The sequence below is a fragment of the Miniopterus natalensis genome, chromosome 5, assembly GCF_054644295.1.
Source record: "Miniopterus natalensis isolate mMinNat1 chromosome 5, mMinNat1.hap1, whole genome shotgun sequence".
NCBI lineage: Eukaryota > Metazoa > Chordata > Mammalia > Chiroptera > Miniopteridae > Miniopterus > Miniopterus natalensis.
This window is the reverse complement of record NC_142085.1, coordinates 25,786,287-25,808,125: the sequence shown is the minus strand read 5'-3', so window position 1 is coordinate 25,808,125 and position 21,839 is coordinate 25,786,287. Positions and strand designations below refer to the sequence as shown.

At 37.8% G+C, this 21,839-nt stretch overlaps 1 protein-coding gene across 4 annotated transcripts in view; it reads left to right on the top strand.

The window, feature by feature from the left end:
- The window catches only part of DST (dystonin), a 399,279-nt gene that overhangs the window by 200,320 nt on the left and 177,120 nt on the right, over positions 1-21,839 (top strand). For all 4 annotated transcript variants that reach the window (XM_087817457.1, XM_087817456.1, XM_087817454.1 and 1 more), the window contains one exon: positions 13,858-14,024. In XM_087817457.1, coding sequence (XP_087673583.1) covers positions 13,858-14,024 — 167 coding nt within the window. The remainder of the gene's footprint in view (positions 1-13,857; positions 14,025-21,839) is intronic.

Sequence of the window (21,839 nt, the reverse complement as noted above, 5' to 3'; positions counted from 1 at the left end):
CTTTAAATCCTTGCAATCATATGCTGACCTAAAGGGGTCAGGGGTTCTGTGGAGGTGGCCCAGTCAGCCTCTCCTTGAGTGTCTAAGTAATAGAAATCTGATAGCATACCTTCACTAGGATAACTAGGTGTAAATAAATAAAAGAAATACTTTAGTTTTGTATATTGCTTTGGAATTGAAAAAAGTGCTTTCAGACAGGTCGTGTCTTTGGATCATCCTAACAACTGTATAAAATAGGCAAAATAAATAATGTCCTTAAGGCAGCACCATAAATGGGATTAGGCAAGTTAAACTCTGCCACAACTTCCCACTTTGATAAATTGTCAAAGTTCTGAAAGGGATTGCTGTGAGGTCAGAGCAGGGGTTGATGTTTATAAGAGTTAATATTCATCTATGAAGGGTGAGTGTTATAAACAGAGGTGGCAAAGGCAGACCATGTTTGGGGATGGGGAGTAATGAGCTCACCGTCTTTACCTTCCCTGAGATCTCTCATTTCCCTAAGACTCACATGCTTCCTGTACCTTGTCACACGGGCTCCTTCCTACCTTTGCATGTGAGCTTTTTCCACAAAGTATTCTTTTTTCTTTCTTTTCACAAATCACACCTCATCCCAGTCTTGCTAGATTGATCTCAGCAAAAATGGTTGTTTTCTCTGTTTATAGGCCATTGGTTATATAACTGACCACATGTGTCACCTGAGGAGCTTTAAAAAATCCAGATGGCTGGATGTCACTCCAGTGAGTGTAATGTAATAGAGCAGGTGGGGCTCCCAGGTCATTCTGATGGTCATGCCTATGGATAGGGAGCTTGTTGTCCTTATACTATAGCCGTACTTCTCAAAGCGTGACCTCAAGGCCCCTGCGGTGGGATCATCTGGAATGTGTATTGAAAACACCTCATGCTTCCCAGATTTAACTTGATCAGAATATCTTCTAGTGGGGCATGATTGATCATTGCATATGTTTTAGGCACCCTCTCACACGTTTCTAAATTTGAGAACCAGCGTCACCCTAGCTTAGCATCTTCTCTTCTCAGCATGGGTTTATGATAAGCAGTGTGTGTGATGGGCTGGAACGCAGGAGGTATGAGTTCTAGTTAAGCTTTGCCTCCAGAGAGCTGTGTGACTTGGAAAATCTTCTTCATTTCTCTAGGTCTCTGGTTTATTTTATAGAAAAAAAAGGATATTGGACTAGACCATGATACTCTTAATAATAATGGTATTTGTTGAGTCCTATATGTCAGACATTCCACCATTGTGTTATTTAATCTTCAGAGCAGGCCAAGGAAATGGTTCTGTTATGAGCTCCTTTTTATAGAGGATGAAACTGAGCTTCAGGAAGCTTAAATAACTTGCTTGAGTCAGTCAGCCAGTAAGTGGAGGAGCTTGGATTTCACCCCATATTATCTACCAAGCTGACCTCTTAACTGATGCAGTTTTCCCACATATATCTTTTTCAGTTTTAAATTCCTATGAATCCATGTATTTAAATGCATTCCTTTTTGTTTAGTGTCTTTACTCCCTCCTGCATCCCTCGCTTTTTAAAATTTCTCTACCAGATATTTATTATGTACTTGTTATATATTGAACCAAAAGTAGGCACTCTGGGAGAAATAAAATATAGCCCTTTTCTACATGCATTATAACCCATTGTTTGTTCATAACAAATGACAGGGGACCATGGCTGTAAACTTAGTCAAGAAATTAGGCTTTTGAGATGATGATCATGAATAATTTTAACTTCCCACCATACTATGTAGTTGTATTAACTAATGAAAATGCAACTATTTATATGCTCCTTTTCAATCCTTTGGTCAATTGACAATGAAAAGTATAGTGACCTAATTAGGAAAGAAGCCAAAAGAGGAGTGTGGATATTATACAAATTATATTATCAGTATCTCAGTAATGAAGAGTTGAATATTTTTATTAATTGACTTTTATATTATAAAAACTTAAAAAAATTGAGAACCATCTCAAGATGTTAGAATCCATTAATATTCAGGTTCACTGAAATATAATATTTATTCAATAATTTTTTTCTTTAACCAATCTTTTATGAATCTTAGACTACAGAATCTTAGAATTCAAGGACTAGGTAAAAATCTAAATGTTTCACCTTTCATATGGTAGTGTTGCTTTATAGATCTTGAAAAAAAGGCCATTTGGTTTATAGTTGACTCATTTCTCTCGGAATCATTTAATGCTTTTTTTTTTACTTTTTTTTTTTCTGTTTCTAGTCATTTAGATTTCATAACCAGTTCATGAAAATTCAGTTATAAAATAGTGGCATAGGTTTTGGGTCTCTGTCAGCATTATAATGCCTCTGTCTTTTCAGTTAAATGAAGGACATGCAAAAGTTTAAAATCCTTTGCTGTGTAAGAAAATAGTTATATCTATGCTTAGTTTTCTCCGTATATGAATAAGAAATAAATGAGCATTTGCTAAAGGTAGCCACCAATTTAGAGCATTAGCACTTGAACCATATCAACTGTGCCTTCACCCTCTATTTACTATCCTTTTTAGGAAGGCAGCCTTTAACCAAATAGACTTTCCAAAATATTTGTGCCATCTTCATAGTGAAAAATATTTTGTGGAGCATTTTCACACATTTTTGAAACTTGGGAACATACACTAAAAATGTGTTGCTTACATTTGTTTCTGCCAAAATAGTTAAAACATCTTTGAAGAGATTGTGTTTGGACGCAAACATCTTGGCCTGAAAATTTTGCCTGTGTTGAATGAGCCAATATGGAACTTGCTTTTGCTGACTACAGTGTCAAGTAGTGTGAATGAAAGCATTTAAGCAACAGTATTCACCCTGGTACACAGTTCTCTTCGCTCACTAGGGGGCAGGTACTGTACTGAACCCTGCGGGCATGTCACCTTGGTCTCTCAGTATCTTTGAAGAGATACTTTATATGAGAAGAAACTGAGGTTCAGAGAAGTCACAGGGTTAGTAAGTGGTGGAGTTATGAACCCTGGTCACCACCCTTCACAGCTCTGTGCCAATCTCCCAAGTTAAACTTTTATTCCTGAAATAATTATGTTAAGAGACTTGTGAGGGAGAGGAATCTTGAGTCCCACCTTTAACAACCTGCTGCCTTCATTCTCATTAATACTTAAACTCTCTCAAATAGTATAAACTCTTTTTTATTTGAACAAAAATATATGAAGGAATTGAATTTCCTTAGATAACAGCCTTATGTCTAACCCCTAAACCAGTAGGAATTTTGTGTTTTGTAGGTAAGAACCATTGACTAGCTATCATTTTTTTATCTACTGTGTGACCCTTAAATCAGTTTTTGCTTCTGTAAAATGAGATGGCTTATCAATAGATAAAGCCCTTTCTGGAATGTGGTAGGGAGTCACTGTAGATTTGGAATAGCAGAGGAAAGAGAACTTAAGGGATCTGGAGTCATAAGACTTAAATTTAACCCAAGTCTTACTTCCACATCTGAAAAATAGGGTGATTTTTTCGTTTGAGGGTTAAACGAGGTGATATATTTGAAGACTTAGTAGACTGTAAGCACTTTATACTTTTATCTTATTACTGTCGTCTTCTCTTGTAGAAAAAGAAAACATCTTGTAACCGTGTGCTGAGTAGAAGAACTCTATAAGTTTTTGAAATTAACAGAGCACTGCTTTCTCTCCAGATCAAAAGTGTTCTGCATAAGTAGAGTAGGCTGCCACCTTTCGTCTCCGCAACTCCACTCATCCTCTCACTATTTCTTCAGCAAATATTTCCTGAGTATCTGTTATGTGTTGGACATTATATTCCTAATTCCATAATTAGCTTAAAATTTTGTCCACCTATTGGAACAGAAATAGCCCTTGGGAGGAACCAATTCTAGAAGCTTATATTGGTTATTTACACCTTAGTACAGATGCATTTCAAAAGCATTATTGATAGTAACTCCGGTGTGAGAGAGGAAGAAAACATAATGCCAGGGGCACACCTGCTGTTCTGCGGGGGTAAAGCTGCTAGTTAAGGCTAGTCTAGTGAGCAAAATTTCTATGAACCCCAACATTCCCTTCACAGGAGGGATCCAGGGGTGTAGCTTCCTCTGAAAATGTGTAGCGTTCTGTGTATCAGCTGCTTTGCCAACATAGAGACTCAGAAGCTCCAGTGAAAAGCGCCTTGATGTGAGGGGTTGAGGCAAAGCCAGGCGAGGCCCTTTAGTGGCCTGTGTGTGTGAAGCCATTTTCCCAGCCGTCGGTGCCCCGAGAGGAAGCGCCCACTGTGGCCACTGACACGGAGAATGAATTAGTCTGAGTAGTGAGGATACGTTGCTTTTTTAAATATGTAGGAGACTTTTCACTCTCTTTCTGCAGATTCTGAACTGGGATTTAGGAGACCTAATTCCATACCCCAGGCCTCCTCCTAGTGTGCTGTGAGACCCTGGATAAGTCATATTACCTCTTCTAGCCTAAGCCTGTTCACCAGTGGAATGAGGGAGTTCACCAAATGGCTTTGCATTCTTTTGGTTTGGGTTCCCTTGATTCCTTAATCCTTCATTGTATTTATAGCCTGCTCTAAACTAAATATCTTAGTTCTTTTAACTTCGGAAATATTGTCTTTTCCAGTGTTACACATACATTATTTACTTATTTAATACTAATTTCTTGCAGTGACATCGGTTACAATTCTATAATGCATCATCTCTATATTGCACTGTGCTCACTACCCAAAGTCAGTCTCCTTTCATCATATATTTGACCCCCTTTCCCCTCCTCCTGTCCCCACATCCCTTCCTAGTCACCCTACTGTCGTCTGTGCCTAAGAGTTAGTTTTGTTTGTTCGTTTGTTGCTTTCTGTTTATGTCCCTCATATGAGGGATATCAGATGGTTCTTGTCCTTTCCCCTCTGGCTTATTTCAGTGAGCATGATAATCAAATAGTAAACTTGATTTAAACCTTTTAATCTTTTCAATACATTAGAATTTAAAGAACAAACGTTTTATTATTTGCCTTCCATGCAGTAATGAAACACATACTTTTTTTTTTAAAGTAAACTATCGTTTAGGGAGTGTCTGACTCAACTTTGGAAGTTGGCCGTTCTTTTGTAGTCAGTGCCTACCAGAACCACGGCGACATCTGCAAAAACAGGGTGTTCCTGTCGCCCAAGTGTCTGGTGGCATTGGCTTTGCTTAAAGGACTTTCACATTTACAGTCTCAGCTGACCAACACAGTGAGGCTGTTGCAATTCATTTAGCAGAAAGTGGGTCACCTAGCAATAAGCTGTGAATGAAATCAGAGTGTGCTGTGAGATGGGATATATGTTGGCTGGTTTTCTTTCATTGAAAACACATTTTGAGTTTCTGTCTCAAATTTTTAAAAATTGTTTTCGATAAATGATTTAGATAAAGCTTAGGTTCACTCCTTGACAGTGGGTTCTCACTGAGTAGTCTCTGGGCCTTGCTCTCTGCTGGGCACTTTTGTGTCATGGCCAGGGTGTTCTGTTATTATTGGAAAGTGAGGTTAATTGGAGACCTCTATTCTAAGATGACAAGGTTTACATGACAGGTTAAAACTCATTCATACCAAATGCAATCATGAAATGTACTTCCCATCTCCCTCCCTCTCTCTGTTCCTCCCCTCTCTTATTTAGCAGATAGTTATTAAGCACTTAATCCATGCCATGTTGGGCAGAGGATGGGAGAATGTTCCAAGGGGAGCAGTAACTAGATCAGAAGACCTCAGGAGAGAGGGAGCAGGTGGTTTACATGGTTTGAAGTTTATATGGTTTGGTCATAGAATAGAAAGAGCATGTCTTGAGACAGGAGAGATCGGCCAAGACTGGACTCGAATATTGTGGCTGTGGAGTAAAGAACAAGCTGAACTGGGAAGCAACAGTAGGGCAAGACTTGGTGCTGTTATACTAGCTAGGAGATTATCGCTAATCCAGACCCTGAGGCTTAGTTCCAGAGCAAGGTGGAAGCTCTCCTAAGCTCGGATGTCATTCTAGGCCTATCGTGACTGTGTCTTTAAAGATGTCATTGGTTAAATATGTCATTTTCCCCTGTATCCTACCCCAGAGCCTCTCCCACAGTCCACTCTACCTTCTTTTAGTTCCAGTTTTAGGGTTTCAGTTATTGGATGTTGACTGAGCTCTGTCATGAAGGAGAAGGGAAATATATATAGTAAAATATCAGTGTTGTTGTATGGGTAGAGGCATTGTGGGAGAAAAAGAGGTGAATGTAGGAAACAGTATGAGGCTTTTTTGTTGTTGGTAGTATTTTTTTTATTTTTAACTGAGGTGTTTTCAGTTTTTTTAAATTTTAGTTTTAGACCTTGCTTATATAGTGAAAAGATAAAACAGAAATGGAGAATTCTTTGTTCTCAAGGTCCAGAATTCTAAACTATAAAAATAACTTTATATATTGGGCATCTGGATTATTTTATTACGCTCTAAAGGGCTCACTATAATTTTTCTAAAATATAGCCACCAGCTAAATTTCCAATTTAGTGGGTTGAGGAGCTCCCATCCAAATGGTTAGGTTTTCTGAGCGTTTGTTTTATTACCAGTAGGAACAATACTCTTGGAATTACACTTGGAGACCCTGCTTCCTAACATGACCAGACAGTTTTTGAGAATGTCTAATGTTGAATATTTTTATAGCCCAGAGCTGCTTTCTGTAAACCAGCTTTTTGTCAGGGCTCTAGAAAATATTTGCCCTTGACGTAAAAATTTTGCAGATTATTCTTTCTAATTTAGGCTTGGAGTGTCTGGGAAGAGGAACACATATAAGTAGAGTGGTGGCAAAAGGCAAGCTCCCCTTTCTTGCTGTACCCATGTAGTGGCGCCACCCCATTCTGGATTCTGCTGTATGGGGAAGAAATAACATCCCCCTTGTAATTCAAGTGAAATAAAGATTTGGCCTATTCATGTACACACACACACACACACACACACACATATGAAGCAAAAGTAAATGAAAGTGTTTTTTCTGTTACTTTGCTTTAACCAATTCAGTACCATTTTCATGTGGGACTTGAACTTATTGTAGCTTATAATAATAAATAATAAAATATTATGTTAGCAGAATCTGTGATAATTTACTGAAATTTCACATTTAAAGCAAATAAGCCAGGGGCGGGGGGGATTCAGTGAACTTGCTTTAGTTAGTTAAAAAGTTAAAGATAATAAGGCAAAATAATTATTTGGATTATAAGTAAAATAGAAAACTCCTGAGATGCAGACCAAGACATGATAGTTCATATGAACCTCATATTTCCAACAGTGAGGCTTGGTTCTCGAAGAAGGTGGAAGCTTTGCTGAGCCCAGTATCACTTTAGACCTATCATAATTGTGTCTTAAAAGATACTTTTGAAATTTAAATTGGAGTTCACTTGGTTCACATGGTAGTATGGTTTTCTGTAATAGATCTTTATAGCTTAAGGCAAGAGTAAAGAAGACATAGAGCTGACTTGACCAGGACTGAGGTTTGGCTGGGTTGTTGCAGCGTAAGGGGAAAGGTGTGAGGGAGTTGAGGATATTGATTAGAATGACGGATCATGTAGTACAGGCCAGGTAGAGAAGGAGGTAAAGATGGAAGAGGGCTCATAGACTGAGACAAAATTGGAAAGGCAAACAATCTGAGATGTTGGCAAGGCCAGATAATTTATTTAGCTAAAATTAGGGCACGAACATGCTACAAGAATGGAAAATTGCTCTCAGAATATAAATATCTGAGGTGGACTTTTTCTGGTTCAAGATGGTGAGGTCCAGGATGTGGTATGTGGACAGCTAAAGCAGAGAGGAGAAGATCAAGGAGATGAGGTGCTAGATGGAGAAAGGCACTTAGTCAGGTGCCAAACCTTTGGGATGTGGGCATCGTTTCTGAGGAGAGGAAGAATGTAGCAGTGCAAGAGTGGCCTTAGTGTGAAAATGAGGGATTCATATGCATGGCTAATGATTTGAAAACTATTGCCTTTGCATCACTGGAGGAATTAGAATACATTCCCTCTGCCTGTGGTGCCCGAGACTTGAGTTAGTATAGTGGGAGAGACCAGGAGCTCAGTAAATAGGTAGAAGCAGTATAAAGTATTGAAGATGTAAGAGACTTTTTTTTTGCCATGGAATAAATATTTCTGGAAATTTTAGGCATGGTGTCAAGCTGGGTCAGGAGAGATGAAGCAGTTGGTATAATATGGGCAAGAGAGTCTCAGTTACAGGAAGAACTTGAATTTGGGTGGTAGTCAACAGTGACCTGGATGTGAGGCATGAGGGCTTCAAGTTTCCAAAAGGAACTTTGGTGTAAAGTATTTTGTTTGTTTTTGATACTAGCTGACAGATTGCTTGTGAGAAGCTTTAAGCAGCAAATACTACAAATAAAATTGTGGTGGGAGAAGCTAACATTTATAGTTTTCTACATTCCAGGCACTGTGTTAAAACGCTTGATGTGGATTATTCCGTCTAATCTTTAGAACGCCTCAAGGAGTAGAAATTATATGTCATCATTTAAATTTTTTAAATGAGGAAATGGATTTTAGGGAGAATATGCAAATAACTCTGCATGACAATCCTAATTAGAAAGAAAGAAGTAAAACTGCCATTATTTGTAGAGGACAGGATACTGTAGAGAGAGAATCCTAAAGATTGCATCAAGAAACTACTAGAACTGATAAATGAATTCAGTGAAGTAACAGGGTACAAAATAAACATTCAGAAATCAGTTGCATTTATGTACAATAATAATGAACTATCAGAAAGAGAAACTAAAAAAACAATCCATTTACAATTGCATAAAAATAATAAAATTCCTAGGAATAAATTTATCCAAGAAGATAAAAGACCTATACTCAGAAAATTATAAGACATGGAAGAAAGATATTGAAGAAGATACAAATAAATGGAGGCATATACCATGCTCATGGAGAGAAAGAATTAATACAGTTAAAATGTTCATACTAACCAAAGCAATCTATAGATTCAATGCAATTCCCATGAAAATATCAATGACGTTTTTCACAGAACTAAAACAAATAAGCCAAAAATTTATATGGAACCAAAAAAGATCCTGAATGGCCACAGATATCTTGAGAAAGAAGAACAAAGTGGAGGTATCATACTACTTGGTATCAAACTATACTACAAGGCTATAGTAATTAAAACAGCTTGGTACTGGCATAAAGATAGACACATAGATCAATGGAACAGAATAGAGAACCCAGAAGTAAGCCCACACCTAGATAGTCAATATATGACAAATGATGCAAGAACACACAGTAGGGTAAAGACAATGTATTCAACAAATTGTGTTGTAAATATTGGACAGATACATGCAAATAAATGAAACTAGACTAGCTTCTTACATCATATACAAGAATAAACTCAAAATGGAGTAAAGACTTATGTGTAAGATTCAAAACCATGAACTCCTAGAAGAAAATATAAGCACTAAAATCTCTGACATTTCTCTTAGCAATATTTTTTCCTGATATATCTTCTTGGGCCAGGGAAACAAAAGAAAAAATAAACAAATGGGACTACATCAAACTAAAAAGTTTTTGCATAGCAAAGGAAACCATCAATAAAACATAAAGACAACCTACTGAATGGGGAAAGATACTCACCAATGATATCCTGTAAAAGGGGTTAATATCCAAAATTTATAAACAAGTCATACAACTCAACATCAGAAAATCAAACAATCAAATTTAAAAGTGGCCCGAAGACCTGAATAGATACTTCTTCAAAGAGGACATTGGTGTGGCCAATAGACATATGAAAGTATACTCAGTGTCAGTAATCATCAGAGAAATGCAAATTAAAACCACAATGAGTATCACCTCACACCTTTCAGAATGACCATCATCATTAAATCAGCAAACAAGTGTTAATGAGGGTGTGGAGATAAGGGAATCCTTGAGCACTGTTGGTGGGAATGCAGATTGGTGCAGCCCCTGTGGAAAGCAGTATAGAGATACCTCAAAAAAATTAAAAATGGAACTACCGCAACCCAGCGATTCCACTTCTGGGTATATTTCCAAAGAAACCCAAAACACTAATTCGAAAGAATATATGTATCCCTGTGTTGACTGCAGTGTTATTTACAATAGCTAAGATATGGAAGGAACTCAAGTGCCCATTGATAGATGAGTGGATAAAAAAGATGTGGTATGTGTATACAATGGAGTATTACTTGGCCATAAAAAGAATTAAATCTTACCATTTGTGACAGCATGGATGGACCTAGAGGGTATTATGCTGAGTGAAATAAGTCAGATAGAGAAAGACAAAAACCATATAATTTCACTTATATGTGGAATCTAAAGAACAAAATAAACTAGCAAAATAGAAAGAGACTCATAGATACAGAGAACAGACAGATGGTTGCCAGAGGGAAGGGGGTTTGGGGTCTGGGTGAAAAAGGTAAAGGAAGTTACAAATTGGTAGTTACGAAATAGTCACGGGGATGTAAAGTACTGCATGGGGAATATCAGGGGGTATCATTTTGTAAAGTATATGATTGTACCTGAAAGTAATACAAAATAATATTGAATGTAAACTGTAACTGAAAAAAAAAAAGTTTTTAATTGTTAACTGTTGGAGAATGGGATTTGAACCAAGGCAGCATGAATTGAAACCCTTTCTCAACACTGTATTGCCTCCAGGATTTGAAGGAAGGAGGCTTGATTACTTCTCACAACCCAACCTGACCTGTCATTGCTGGAGGATTCAGGCTGTCCTGCTGATTTTATATCAGGGGTCATGAGCGACAAGAACAGATTGACAGTCTTTAGCATTTAGTTTATTTTTCTTTTTAATTTGGCTGCATGGTGTCACAAACAGTTTGATATACTCCTATAGATAGTGGCTAATGGTACAGTATATTTGTTGGGAGGCTGGGTGAGGGGTGGGATTGAGCAAAAAAATAAATAAAAAGAGAAAAACTTGAGAACAGGAACAAGTGTGGTGATTTCAGGGGTGAGGAGGGTAGGGGGTACATAGGGGATAAAGGGTGGTGGAAGGAGGCTTGACTTGGGGAGGTGAACAAACAATACAGTGTGCAGATGATGTATTGTAGAATTGTGCACCTGAAACCTGTATAATTTTGCTAACTAGTGTCACCCCAATAAATGCAATAAAAAGGAAAAAATAAAAATAAAATTAAAAATACCTTACATTTCCACGTGGGGATAATATTCAGTTAATTGGAAAAAGCAGGAGAATCTGAAAATGAGTTAGTGTGTTCGATATGTTCAAGTTTGGTTCATCACATGTTTGAATATGCATTTTTAAATTATAGCCTTTTAAATAGTGTACTCATGTGTAACACCAAAACTTTATGTGTGTGTGTGTATAACAATCTGAAATTTATCTGTTATGAACTCATTTAATAAGAATATACGATTTTCTCTTGGTTGATATTCAGACTATTTTCAGACTTCTAAACCTTTCCCCCTTTGATATCCTTCCTCGGGTAAAGTGCTGTTTTGCACTTGAGCCTATTAAACTTAAATTGGTACCTTGCAGTTGAAATTTACTGACTTCCCTTGTTACTAGGTAATTACTTTTGTGACTGAACTGGCATGGAATGTACTTGACCCAGGAGAAAATAGCCTCCCCGCTCCCCTGCTATCTTCTTTTTCTTTATATAGCTGTAATACCACCCATGTAGCTCCTGCATTGCAGGGGTTCCCCAAAGCAGTTGATTTGATAATTTGTAAAGGCTAAGAGGGACTTGTGAAATTTTACGCAGATGTTCAACTTTTTCATTTACAGTTTCCTAGGTTAGTTTCTCTGAGCCCGTGTTTCTAGATTTTGATTATTTTGAGGCAGCAAATTTAAAAGCTTTATCTTTTATTCCTCTTTACAGAAGGAGAATTGGGAGAACAATAAAACCAAGTTTGTGCTTCTCCATTTGTCAAAAAGAATAATAAAACTGTAAAATAGCTGACACATTGAGCACACACTTACTACACTGTGCTCGCACTGTTGAATTCTCACAACAGTGTAATGATTATTACCATCACTGTTTCACAAGTGAGGGACGGGTCTTAAAGCAGCTAATTCACTTGAACATGTAAGTGGTGGAGATGGGATTTAAACTTATGCAATGTGCCAGAAAGGGTTCTAGCTTAATTTTAAACCAGAATATCAGTTGGATATTGGGTGGAAAAATTGTGGTAGTTTTTCAGCTCTTTTTGTCCACATTAAAAAGGGAGGGACGGAGGGAGGGAGGGCCGGCCCTGGCTGTGTGGCTGTTTTTTAGAGCATCGTCCCATGATCCAGAAAGTTGTGGGTTCTAATTCCCACATACCTAGGCACATACCTAGATTGAGGGTTCGATCCCACATATGGGAGGCCATTGACTGATGTTTCTCTCTCATCATTGATGTTTCTCTCTCTCTCCCTCCTCCCTCCCTCCCTCTCTAAAAAATCAATTAAAAGAAAAGATATCCCTTCTATATATCCTTTATAGTGTGTTCATAAACATAGTTCTTTTCTATGCTATGGATGGTAACACAGATTCTTAGGAAAGATGAGTGAAGCCCTGGCCACTCGTCGAGGAGCATGCCCCTGCTGTGGCTGAGTGGAGCTCCACAGGGCCTCTGCTGAATACTGGAGAGAGGGTGTGGGTGTGGCCGTCATCTCCAAGGCCTGGTGTGGCCTTTAACTGCTGCAGTGCTCTTGCCCCAGGTCCCTGGGTTGGCCACGACTCTGGTTTTTGTGGCCAGCTGGGAGAAATAAAGGGCTTCCTGTTTGAGCTTGGCATTGGCACAGTGACTAAAGGCTTTCTTTAGTCTGTTGTGTGTGTGTGTGTGTTTCATTCTCTACTTTCAGTTGCTTGACTTTGTCTATTTTGACCTCTGACTTCTGTGTTGTATTTATAATCTCACAGTAACACTTTGGACTGAAAAGTCTTAAACATTATCTGCTTCTACCTCCTAGCTCCTCATTTATAGATGAAGGAGTTGACTCACAGACATGAAATGAATTACTCAAAGCCATGGGACTAGTGGGCAGGACTAGAAGCCAAACTTGTGACTAGTGATTTTTTTTCTTGTTATAAAGTGACTTGTACCTCCCTATGTCTTGCTTCCAGTCTCTTATTTGCTCTCCCTGATCCTGGCTTGCCACCTGTCTTCTTGATCCCTTGGCTTTGCGTCCTACATCGAATGAGGCAACATTTGTTGGTGTTAATCCCAGCTTTGGAATTACTGTGTGACCCCAGCTAAACTCTTTGTGCCTTAATATCATTATCAGCAGATTAAGTAGGAACCTTACCAAAGAGGTTCTTGAGAAAATGTAAATCATTGGAGCTGGTGACCTGTTTTTTTAAATTATTTAATGGAAGAGACTTTTAGAAAATTTAATGAAAACAAAAAGTATAGGGGGAAAAAATCAGCTTTTAAAGGTTTCTTGTTGAGTAGGCTGAGCAAGGACTCTTGAGAAAATTAAAGAGATTTTAGGCCAACTTATGTTCATTGGACAGGGTACTGTTTTTCCTTCTTTGCACAATATCTGTTGGATCAAATTCTGCTCAGCATGTGGTAATGTAGATTAATTTGTAGGTTTTACTTTTGATCTGTTTGAACTTGGAAAAACATTCTCTTGAGTTGTTTTAACAGATCTGATTAATCAAGAGGAACATATTTTTTTCAATGCTATGACATTTAAATATAATAAAAAAATTAGATGCTTAAGTTTAATCTGACTTTTTCAATCTATTAACTTCTTTGAAACTCAGTTTCCTTAGATGTAAATGGGAAAAATATACTTAGCTTACAAGTGAGAGTTATGAGGATTAAGTGAAATAGCACTGGTGCAGTGCTTGGCACATAGTAGGTTCTTAATCTGAGTTAGGTTCCTTCCTTCCTAATGATTGAACACTTTCTATTATCTTTAGATATCTGATATCCATGTTACTGGAGAGTCAGAGGATATGTCTGCGAAGGAGAGATTGCTGCTGTGGACACAGCAGGCGACAGAGGGTTATGCTGGCATACGGTGCGAAAATTTCACTACCTGCTGGAGAGATGGAAAACTCTTTAATGCCATCATTCATAAATACAGGTATGGAATTTGTGAGATTTTGTCCTTAGACAAATATGAGTTTTTTTCATTTCCACATTTTAAAATAACCTTTTATTATTATAAAAACAACACATGCACATGGCAGAAAATTAGAAAATACAGACAAGTAAAAGTAAAAACATCACATTTCCACCACTCGGAGATCTCCCCTCTAAGCGCGGTGCACACACGCAGGCCACAGAGCTGTAATATGTTTTTGGCCTGTGCCAGTAATCTAGCAGATAGTAAGCTCTGATATGTGGAATCTACAGGGCGGTGACCAAGTTCATGTATATAGAGGACTGATGAGTGAGAGATACAGGTTTAGTTCAGGCTTACAGCTCACAAATTTCCAAATTATAGTCCCCTAGTCTATTTACTCTAGTGTCTATCTATGTTTAACAGTGGCCAATTTTGGGATGGTAAAGTTTCCCTGTGAGAATTATTAACAACTAAATCCAAGTTAATGCTTACATAGCACTTCCTAAGTCCCAGGTACTATCCTAAGCAGTTTACATATATTAATTTATTTAATCTTCACCACATCCCTGAGGGAATATTGTCACCCCCAGTTAACAGACAGAAGCTGAGACACAGAGTAAAGACTTGCTTAAAGTCACACAACCAGCCCTGGCTGTTGTGGCTCAGTCGGTTGAGCACTGTCCGATGCATCGAGAGGTTGAGAGTTCAATTCCTGGTCAGGGCACATGCTCAGATTGTGGGCTTCATCTCCAGTGGGGGTGTATAGGAGGGAGCCAATTGATGTTTCTTTCTCATAGGTGTTTCTATTTCTCTCTCCCTTTCTCTACAATCAATAAAAACATATTAACAAAAACACACAGCCAGCAAGTGGCCCTCTTGGCATTCAAACCCAGGCACTCTGGCTCTTGAGTCCATGCTCTTATTACCTTCTAAGAAGCTAAATCCCCAGAAAATATTTATTGAAAACAACGTATTTCTTGATCTCAGTTATTTGTCCTAGTTTTTCAGAGATTATATGATGTTGTTGAAGAACTGAATAACTTCCTAAATAGAGTAAGCCTAAGCTATAACTTATGAAACTGACAAACTTGTTTGAGTTCAGTAAAAATAATAATTTTATAGAAGAGTTAATGTTTTGATAACTTTCTACGTGTTAGGTATTCTGTAAGTGCTATCCATGTCTTATCTCGTGCAAATCTCCCAACAGCCGCATATGGCAGGGACTGCTATGATCCCACTTTTACAGATGAGGGACCTCAACAAGGCCACACGACTATAAGTTACAGAGCTAAGATTCTGACCCTGGTCTTTTTTACTTGAAATCCTATTTTCTGCCTCCCTTCTCTTCCCCCTTTCTTCCTTTCTTTTCACCCCCCCTTCTCTCTCCCTCTTTTATTTTTGGAAATTTTAACACCTGCAACACTGTAATGAATCTCCTGTGTATCCATACCCACAAGCCCCCTTTAAACACTAGAATAATTTGCTTCCTTTATGGAACAACATTTCAATAGAGGTAGGCGTAGGTTGATGAATTAAAAAAGCAGGATCAACTTGCCTACACTTGCCCAAAATCAGTACCAGATCTCCTGGAGTAACGCAATGACAAGAGGGTTGAGTGGTTATAGTTGGGGTGGTAATCACACTGCACTTCCCCTGTGACTTAAACATGAAGCCATCAGAGGCCTACATAGCTGGACACATTCTCTACCTGGCATGATAAGATCTGGGTCTCTGAGTAAAAATATTTGGATTGCCATACTTAAAGGATTTATGTCACGATGCATTTTTGAGGGTGTGCTCTATTCTCTTCTTTGAAGTCTTTTAGGTAGAAACAAAACATTTAGAAGCTAGCTATGCTAAAATAATGGACTTTGAAAAGCAGTGGTCTCCGGGCATTGTCTCTACAATCCTTACGAAGAATTACAAACACAAACTGGTATATGCATGCTGTACATTTTTCTCCTAAGTACTTAAATAAGTTAATTTATGTCAGAGATCCTAAAATTTCCCAGGGAAGTTTAATGTTATAGAGCTTATATTACTTAAGGAGAGAATTTGTATCTTTTGAATGTTACTTGTTTTGAACTTTTATTTTGGCAGAGTGATCACTTTAGAAAATTGTTTAGCTTTAACTTTGAGCTTTGATTTCCTAGTTTGCTCTGTTTTCCTTTGTTAGAATTCATGATAAAATTGCTGAATATTAGGTCTAACTGCTTGCAAGAGTTCTTTGTTGCTGAAGTTTCGTTAAGTTATCCTGTGCCTCATAAAATATTACCGTGTGTGTTTTTTCACCACAAGGAACTTTTCATCTGTAGAACTGTATTTGAATTAAGTCCTTGGGCCTTTCTTTTTACTTAAAAAAACAATTGAGTACTTTTCTTCTAGCATATGTAAGAATTAAATGAATGGGGTTGAACTACACATAGTTTTCACTGTTGAATGGTTGAATGTCTTGATTTACTCTAAAGACAAAAGAGACAAAGTTATGAACAATTGAAAAATCACTGTAAGCAGATGTTTGGATATTGGACAGTAATAGTCATGTTTAGAGAGCAGTGTCTTATTTAACAGTTGTTTTCACTTGATAATTATTGCCTTAAATTTTGTGATGTATTTGGGTTTGCTGTAGAAACCTATCTACTTAAATGGGCTTTTGGGGTATTTTTTAGATAAAGTATTTTACTATTAATATGAATTTTATTTGACTTCTGGCACATGGATTTCATTTCTACTCAATTGTCAAGTCTAACTATATGGAATACTTTTTTAAGAAGGATCTTAAGAGGTAGTGAGGGCTTAGCAGGAGAGAACCTCGTGATTGCTGCAGCGGATAGAGAGGGATTATAATGCCTCTTATACTACAAGTCTGCATGCCCTAGATAGAATGTGAAAGATTTCTCTGGAGATTAGAAGGAAAATAGATAATATTTTTCATCTAAAATCAAACCAATATTATTTGTAAAAAATTATTTACTAAGATTTCTGTCTACATAATATGTTCTAATGGAGGGAGTCAGTGGCGGGGAGGGGGAAAGGGGGACATCTGTAATACTTTCAACAAAAAAGATAAATTAAAAAAATAGAAGTCTAATTAAAAAAATTAAATAGGCATTGATGTGAGAATGATCATGGGAAAAAAAGATTTAGAAATATTGATCTGAAAATAGGAACAAAGTAATAGCATTCTTCAGATTTTGTATTAATGTAAATACTGTCAAAAATTATTAATCAAGTACATTAATTTGGATTTTCTAGCATATTTTTATTGTTCCCACATAGAATATGATTTTTTTAAAGTAGATGGAGTGTTAACCCCAGTAAGCAGTACTTTACTAATAATTTATTCTAAACTATTCCATAGAAAACTTACTTTTCTAATATTTGTTTCTTGAAAGAATAATTATGTGAAATAAAAATGAAGAGAAATTTATATAATAAGACTAATTCATAGATGCTATACAATAAAAATGACTCATGATAGTAAAAGGAAAGTAACTGTCACATAGTAGGTACCCCAGAATATTGATCATGTATCAGTTCCTGACTAGCTGTGTTCTCTATATGGTAGCTTTCAAAATGATCATAGTCCTGCGAAATAGATGGCGCTCCTTCCATCTTACCAATGTATTAAATTAGCACATTATTCAGTTATAAAGCTGAGGCTCCAAAGGTAATTAACATGCTCAGCATCACATACCTTTTAAAGCATATTAATTTTTTCACTGAAAACCACAGTTGGTAAGAGATCTTAGGTAAATACGCCTCACTATTGCCCCTAGCCTTGATTTTCATTCAAAAGAATAACTAGGAAGACTGGATTTGATGGACTTAGATCAAAAGGATGTTGCAAAAGCAGTTGATAAGTAAGTAGCTTAAAAGCAAGAGAGGGTGAAGTAGAATTAACCGGGAACCAATAGCCAAGGGATTTGGGAGTATCCCCTGAACACTAGTAGATTAATGAGTCACCAAGGGTTAAGACAGACAGAGGAGTACAATTCCACAGTAGTCCACATTCTGCAGAGGTAGGTGCTACCAGCAGAGGGTTCCACCGATAGTCCTGTGCTCTTGTTTTTAAGTGTGCACTGGCGTCAGGAAAATGGACTTTCTCCTTTCCGAGAGAAATAAAGCTCTGCCTTCCAGCTTGAAGTTCAGCTCCTCCTGACTTATCTTACTTTATCAGTTTCTCCAAGTGGGTATCTGCCCTAGAACACTGATGAAAGCCATGTTCCAAAACAGCAGCACCCAGCTTCTCTCATTGTGAAAACATGTTTGCCTGAGCAGGCAGGAACATGAATGCGGCCCCCAGGCCAGAAAGTGTAGTACAGAGTGTGCAGGAGGGCCCTGTGAACCGAAGGTGGCGATGTGGAAAGATACTAAGTGTGTCAAGACTAAAGTGCCTGGGGGTTCGGGGCTGTTTTGGAGAGAGATTATTTCTGTTTACTAGTTTCTGCTTGTCCTATTCTTGTTTTTAATTTATCCCATTCACTTAATTAACTCTTCTTTTAAGGGCCCTGGCATTCTTTTCATAAGCATGTTTTAAATATATTACCCAAGGAGCGTACCATTTAGATATGTTCTAATTAGGCAGCTAGGGATTTTTCACTTGTCCGAGTATGTAGTTGGGAAGGTAGCAATTATTTTGTTCATTGTTTGCCTTTTGAATTAGAATTTAATGGGGCCGTCATATTTCATTATTTTAAATGTTTAAAGATGCTGTAATTGGGAAGGTTAGACTGAAAGGCTGTGGTCAGAATCATCTTGTTTAATAGTCTGACCTGGAGGCCTGTGATTCAGCCACATGCTTGGCTTCAGTCACACCTTACAAGCTAAACTGGATTGGACTGGTTTACTACGGGGAGCAGGCCCTTCAGGGTTTGAAATGTTACCGTAGGAAGTTGGATGAATGTTGATTAGGTGATTCTTATCCCTCAGAATCTGGTCAGCCCTCTGGCTCCAGAACCCGTGTGTGTGTGTGTGTGTGTGTGTGTGTGTGTGTGTGTGTGTGTGTGTGTACACATGTAAAAAAAAAGTCACAAGTATTTTAGTTTGTGAGGCAAAATCACATTGCTTACTTCCCTTACCAAGTAAACTCAAAACTGTTGAACTCTGAGAGCATAGGTGATTGACTTCTAACCAGGTGATTGACAATTTTAAATCCTTAGAGAGCTCACATGCACTGCTTGTAATGCGTCTGCATCCAAGTCAGGTGCATGAGTTCGTGTCCACATCTGGTGACTGTAGTGTATCTGTATATTTTTACATGCAGTTTTGGGTATATAGTTTGGCATGTAGAGGAAATATCTACTTATGTTCCTGGGTCTCTTTCCTAGATTAATTTACAAAAATTTTCTATAATATTACTTCTATTATTGTAAGAAATAGTTCTTTATAGATATGAGGTAAGGAATAGTCTAAATTCTCATAGTCCATTTTTTGTCAGAAAACTGAACAAGTGACCCGCCCATAATAGGAAGATGGCTCACCTGGCTGTCCTCACCGTGAAAGCCTGATGAATTTTGTAGCCATTGCTACAGTAGGCATTCCTTGCCACAGTTCTACTTTCTCTTGTATCTGTGATTTAAAAAAAACAAAAAAGCAACCAACTGAAAATACATTAACATAAAACACTCAAACAGAGTAAAAGGGTATGCATGGAAATGTGATCACCCCCCCCCCCCCCCCGATTCCCGAGGCAATTGCTGTTAAATTTCTTTCATATTCTTCCAGAATTTTTCTATGCATGTGCAAATACCTATTTTTTCTTTTTTGAGGGAAGGGTAAACTTTATTGAGATAATGTTTAATAAGCACATAACCTTGAATACATATATAATCTTTTCTAAGACACAAATGAGAGAATAATATATATATTATTTTACATCATTCTTTTTCCCCCTTAATTCATTTTAGATGTCTTTCCATATCAGAACAAATAGATTTACCTTATTCTTTTAAATGCTGCATAGTATGCTATTATATGGATGTAACAATTTATTTAATAACACCTTATTGATTGACATTGTTATTTGATACTTAAAAGTGTTGTATTGGACTTTGTATGTGTCTTTGCACAGATGTGAGAATGTGTCTGTAGGATAAGGTCCTAGAAGTAGAATTGCTGGGTCAAAGGATATTACATTTAAGGCTCTAAGACTTATGTCTGAATTGTGTGCCAAGAGTCGCATTGATATATTATACCCCTTCTGTACTCTTCCCCCACCATGATGCCTTTAAGAAAGAAACAGTCCCTTACTTTATTTGTTAATTGCATTCTAGCAATTTTAATTTGCCCTTTGATTTTTCTTCAGCTTTTAAAGTATGTGCTAGAGCTGAAATTGCAGACCTGTGTTTCCACACCTTGTTGTGTTCAGGAGTGCAAGCTATTCGTTTAAACATGTATATGCTAGGAGTTTAGTGGGGAAAATGGCCAAATAAGTTGGCAAGTCCGAGTGATCTAATCTTTTAAAGAGAATGTCAGCGGTGGGGGCTGCCTTGGGATAACATCTGAGAGAGTGCCCATCACAATGCCAGAGGTGTGGGAAGTGTGTAGCGAAGGAGCACCTACACTATCCAAATCAGTACTATTTTCTGTGTTTATTAAAGTCTACGAGGCTGTTATGGAGCTGATTGTTTGCAAAGTGAATCATAGTTTATCAAGTACCTTTTAATATCTGAGGTTGTGAGATTCCAAGCTTGCTGTACATTACAGCATTTTTCATTCTTTGCTTTCTCCCTTGTTAGTAGAGAGTCAGTTTGTAGAAAAAAATTGGAAGAATTGTTTGAAATAAACTCAGGCATCTAGTTTTGAGAAAAGGGAAAATTACCTTCATAGCTTGTTGCCACCTTGGAGCTCTTGGCTGTGTTTCTTTCAACAATATGTGTCCAAATATGAGCATACAGGAATGTCTACACCTAGTTATGCAACTGTGGGTGGGTCTCCTGCATGTTCATATTTATTTGTGTGGGCAGGAGAAGGAAGAACCATATTACAGGTCTTTTTTTCCTCCCCTGTGGGTGGGGTGGGGAGGTGAGATGTTTTTTGCACCAATAAGAACAGTAAGAATATGCTAAGCCCAAACATGATTTAATCCAAACAGTCATCTTCAGGAATTTGTTATGGCAACTGCTGTGCCATCGTAGGATAAGTGAGGCATATTTTGTGAATATTTTTATTGTGTGATTTATTGAAGGGCAGATGTTAAGTGGTATATGTGTCTTCATGTATCTGTGTGTGTCGGTGAATTGTGTTCAGGAGTGCAGAGGTTGTTCTAAAACTGATCTCTAGGTAAAGGGAGTATATATATATACACACACATTTATATGTATATATTTTTAACTTCCACAGAATCCTTTGCAGTTCCTTACAAATTGCGGAGAGTATACTGATTTCCCGGGAAATCCTGACCCGTAGGAGCCCAGCTATCTACTTGGTGTGTGCCTGCACCCAAGCAATGAAACACACCCGAGAATGTTAGACTTCAGGGAGATGGGCTTCACTCTGACTTCATGGTTACCAACCTCTAGTGGTTCTCACCAGGCAGTCTTTTTCTTTTCATATTAACTTACCTTTTCTCTCCCTCTCACCACCTTTCCTTCCCTCACTGTTAACTGATGGCCTCAATTCCTGCTCTCAGAGAAAACTGAAGCCAGCCAGTGTAGTGCTTCTTTTTGCTACCAAGGAGACAAACCTCCCTTCGTCTGTATCCATCCTAGCCCCTGTTAACAGAAGAGGCTTCTCTCCACCTACCCAAAGCCTGTCCCCCAACTCCCATGTCCTGGATCCCATCTCAGCCATTGCCCCCCAAACCTTCTTTCTCATTATATTAAACTTTTC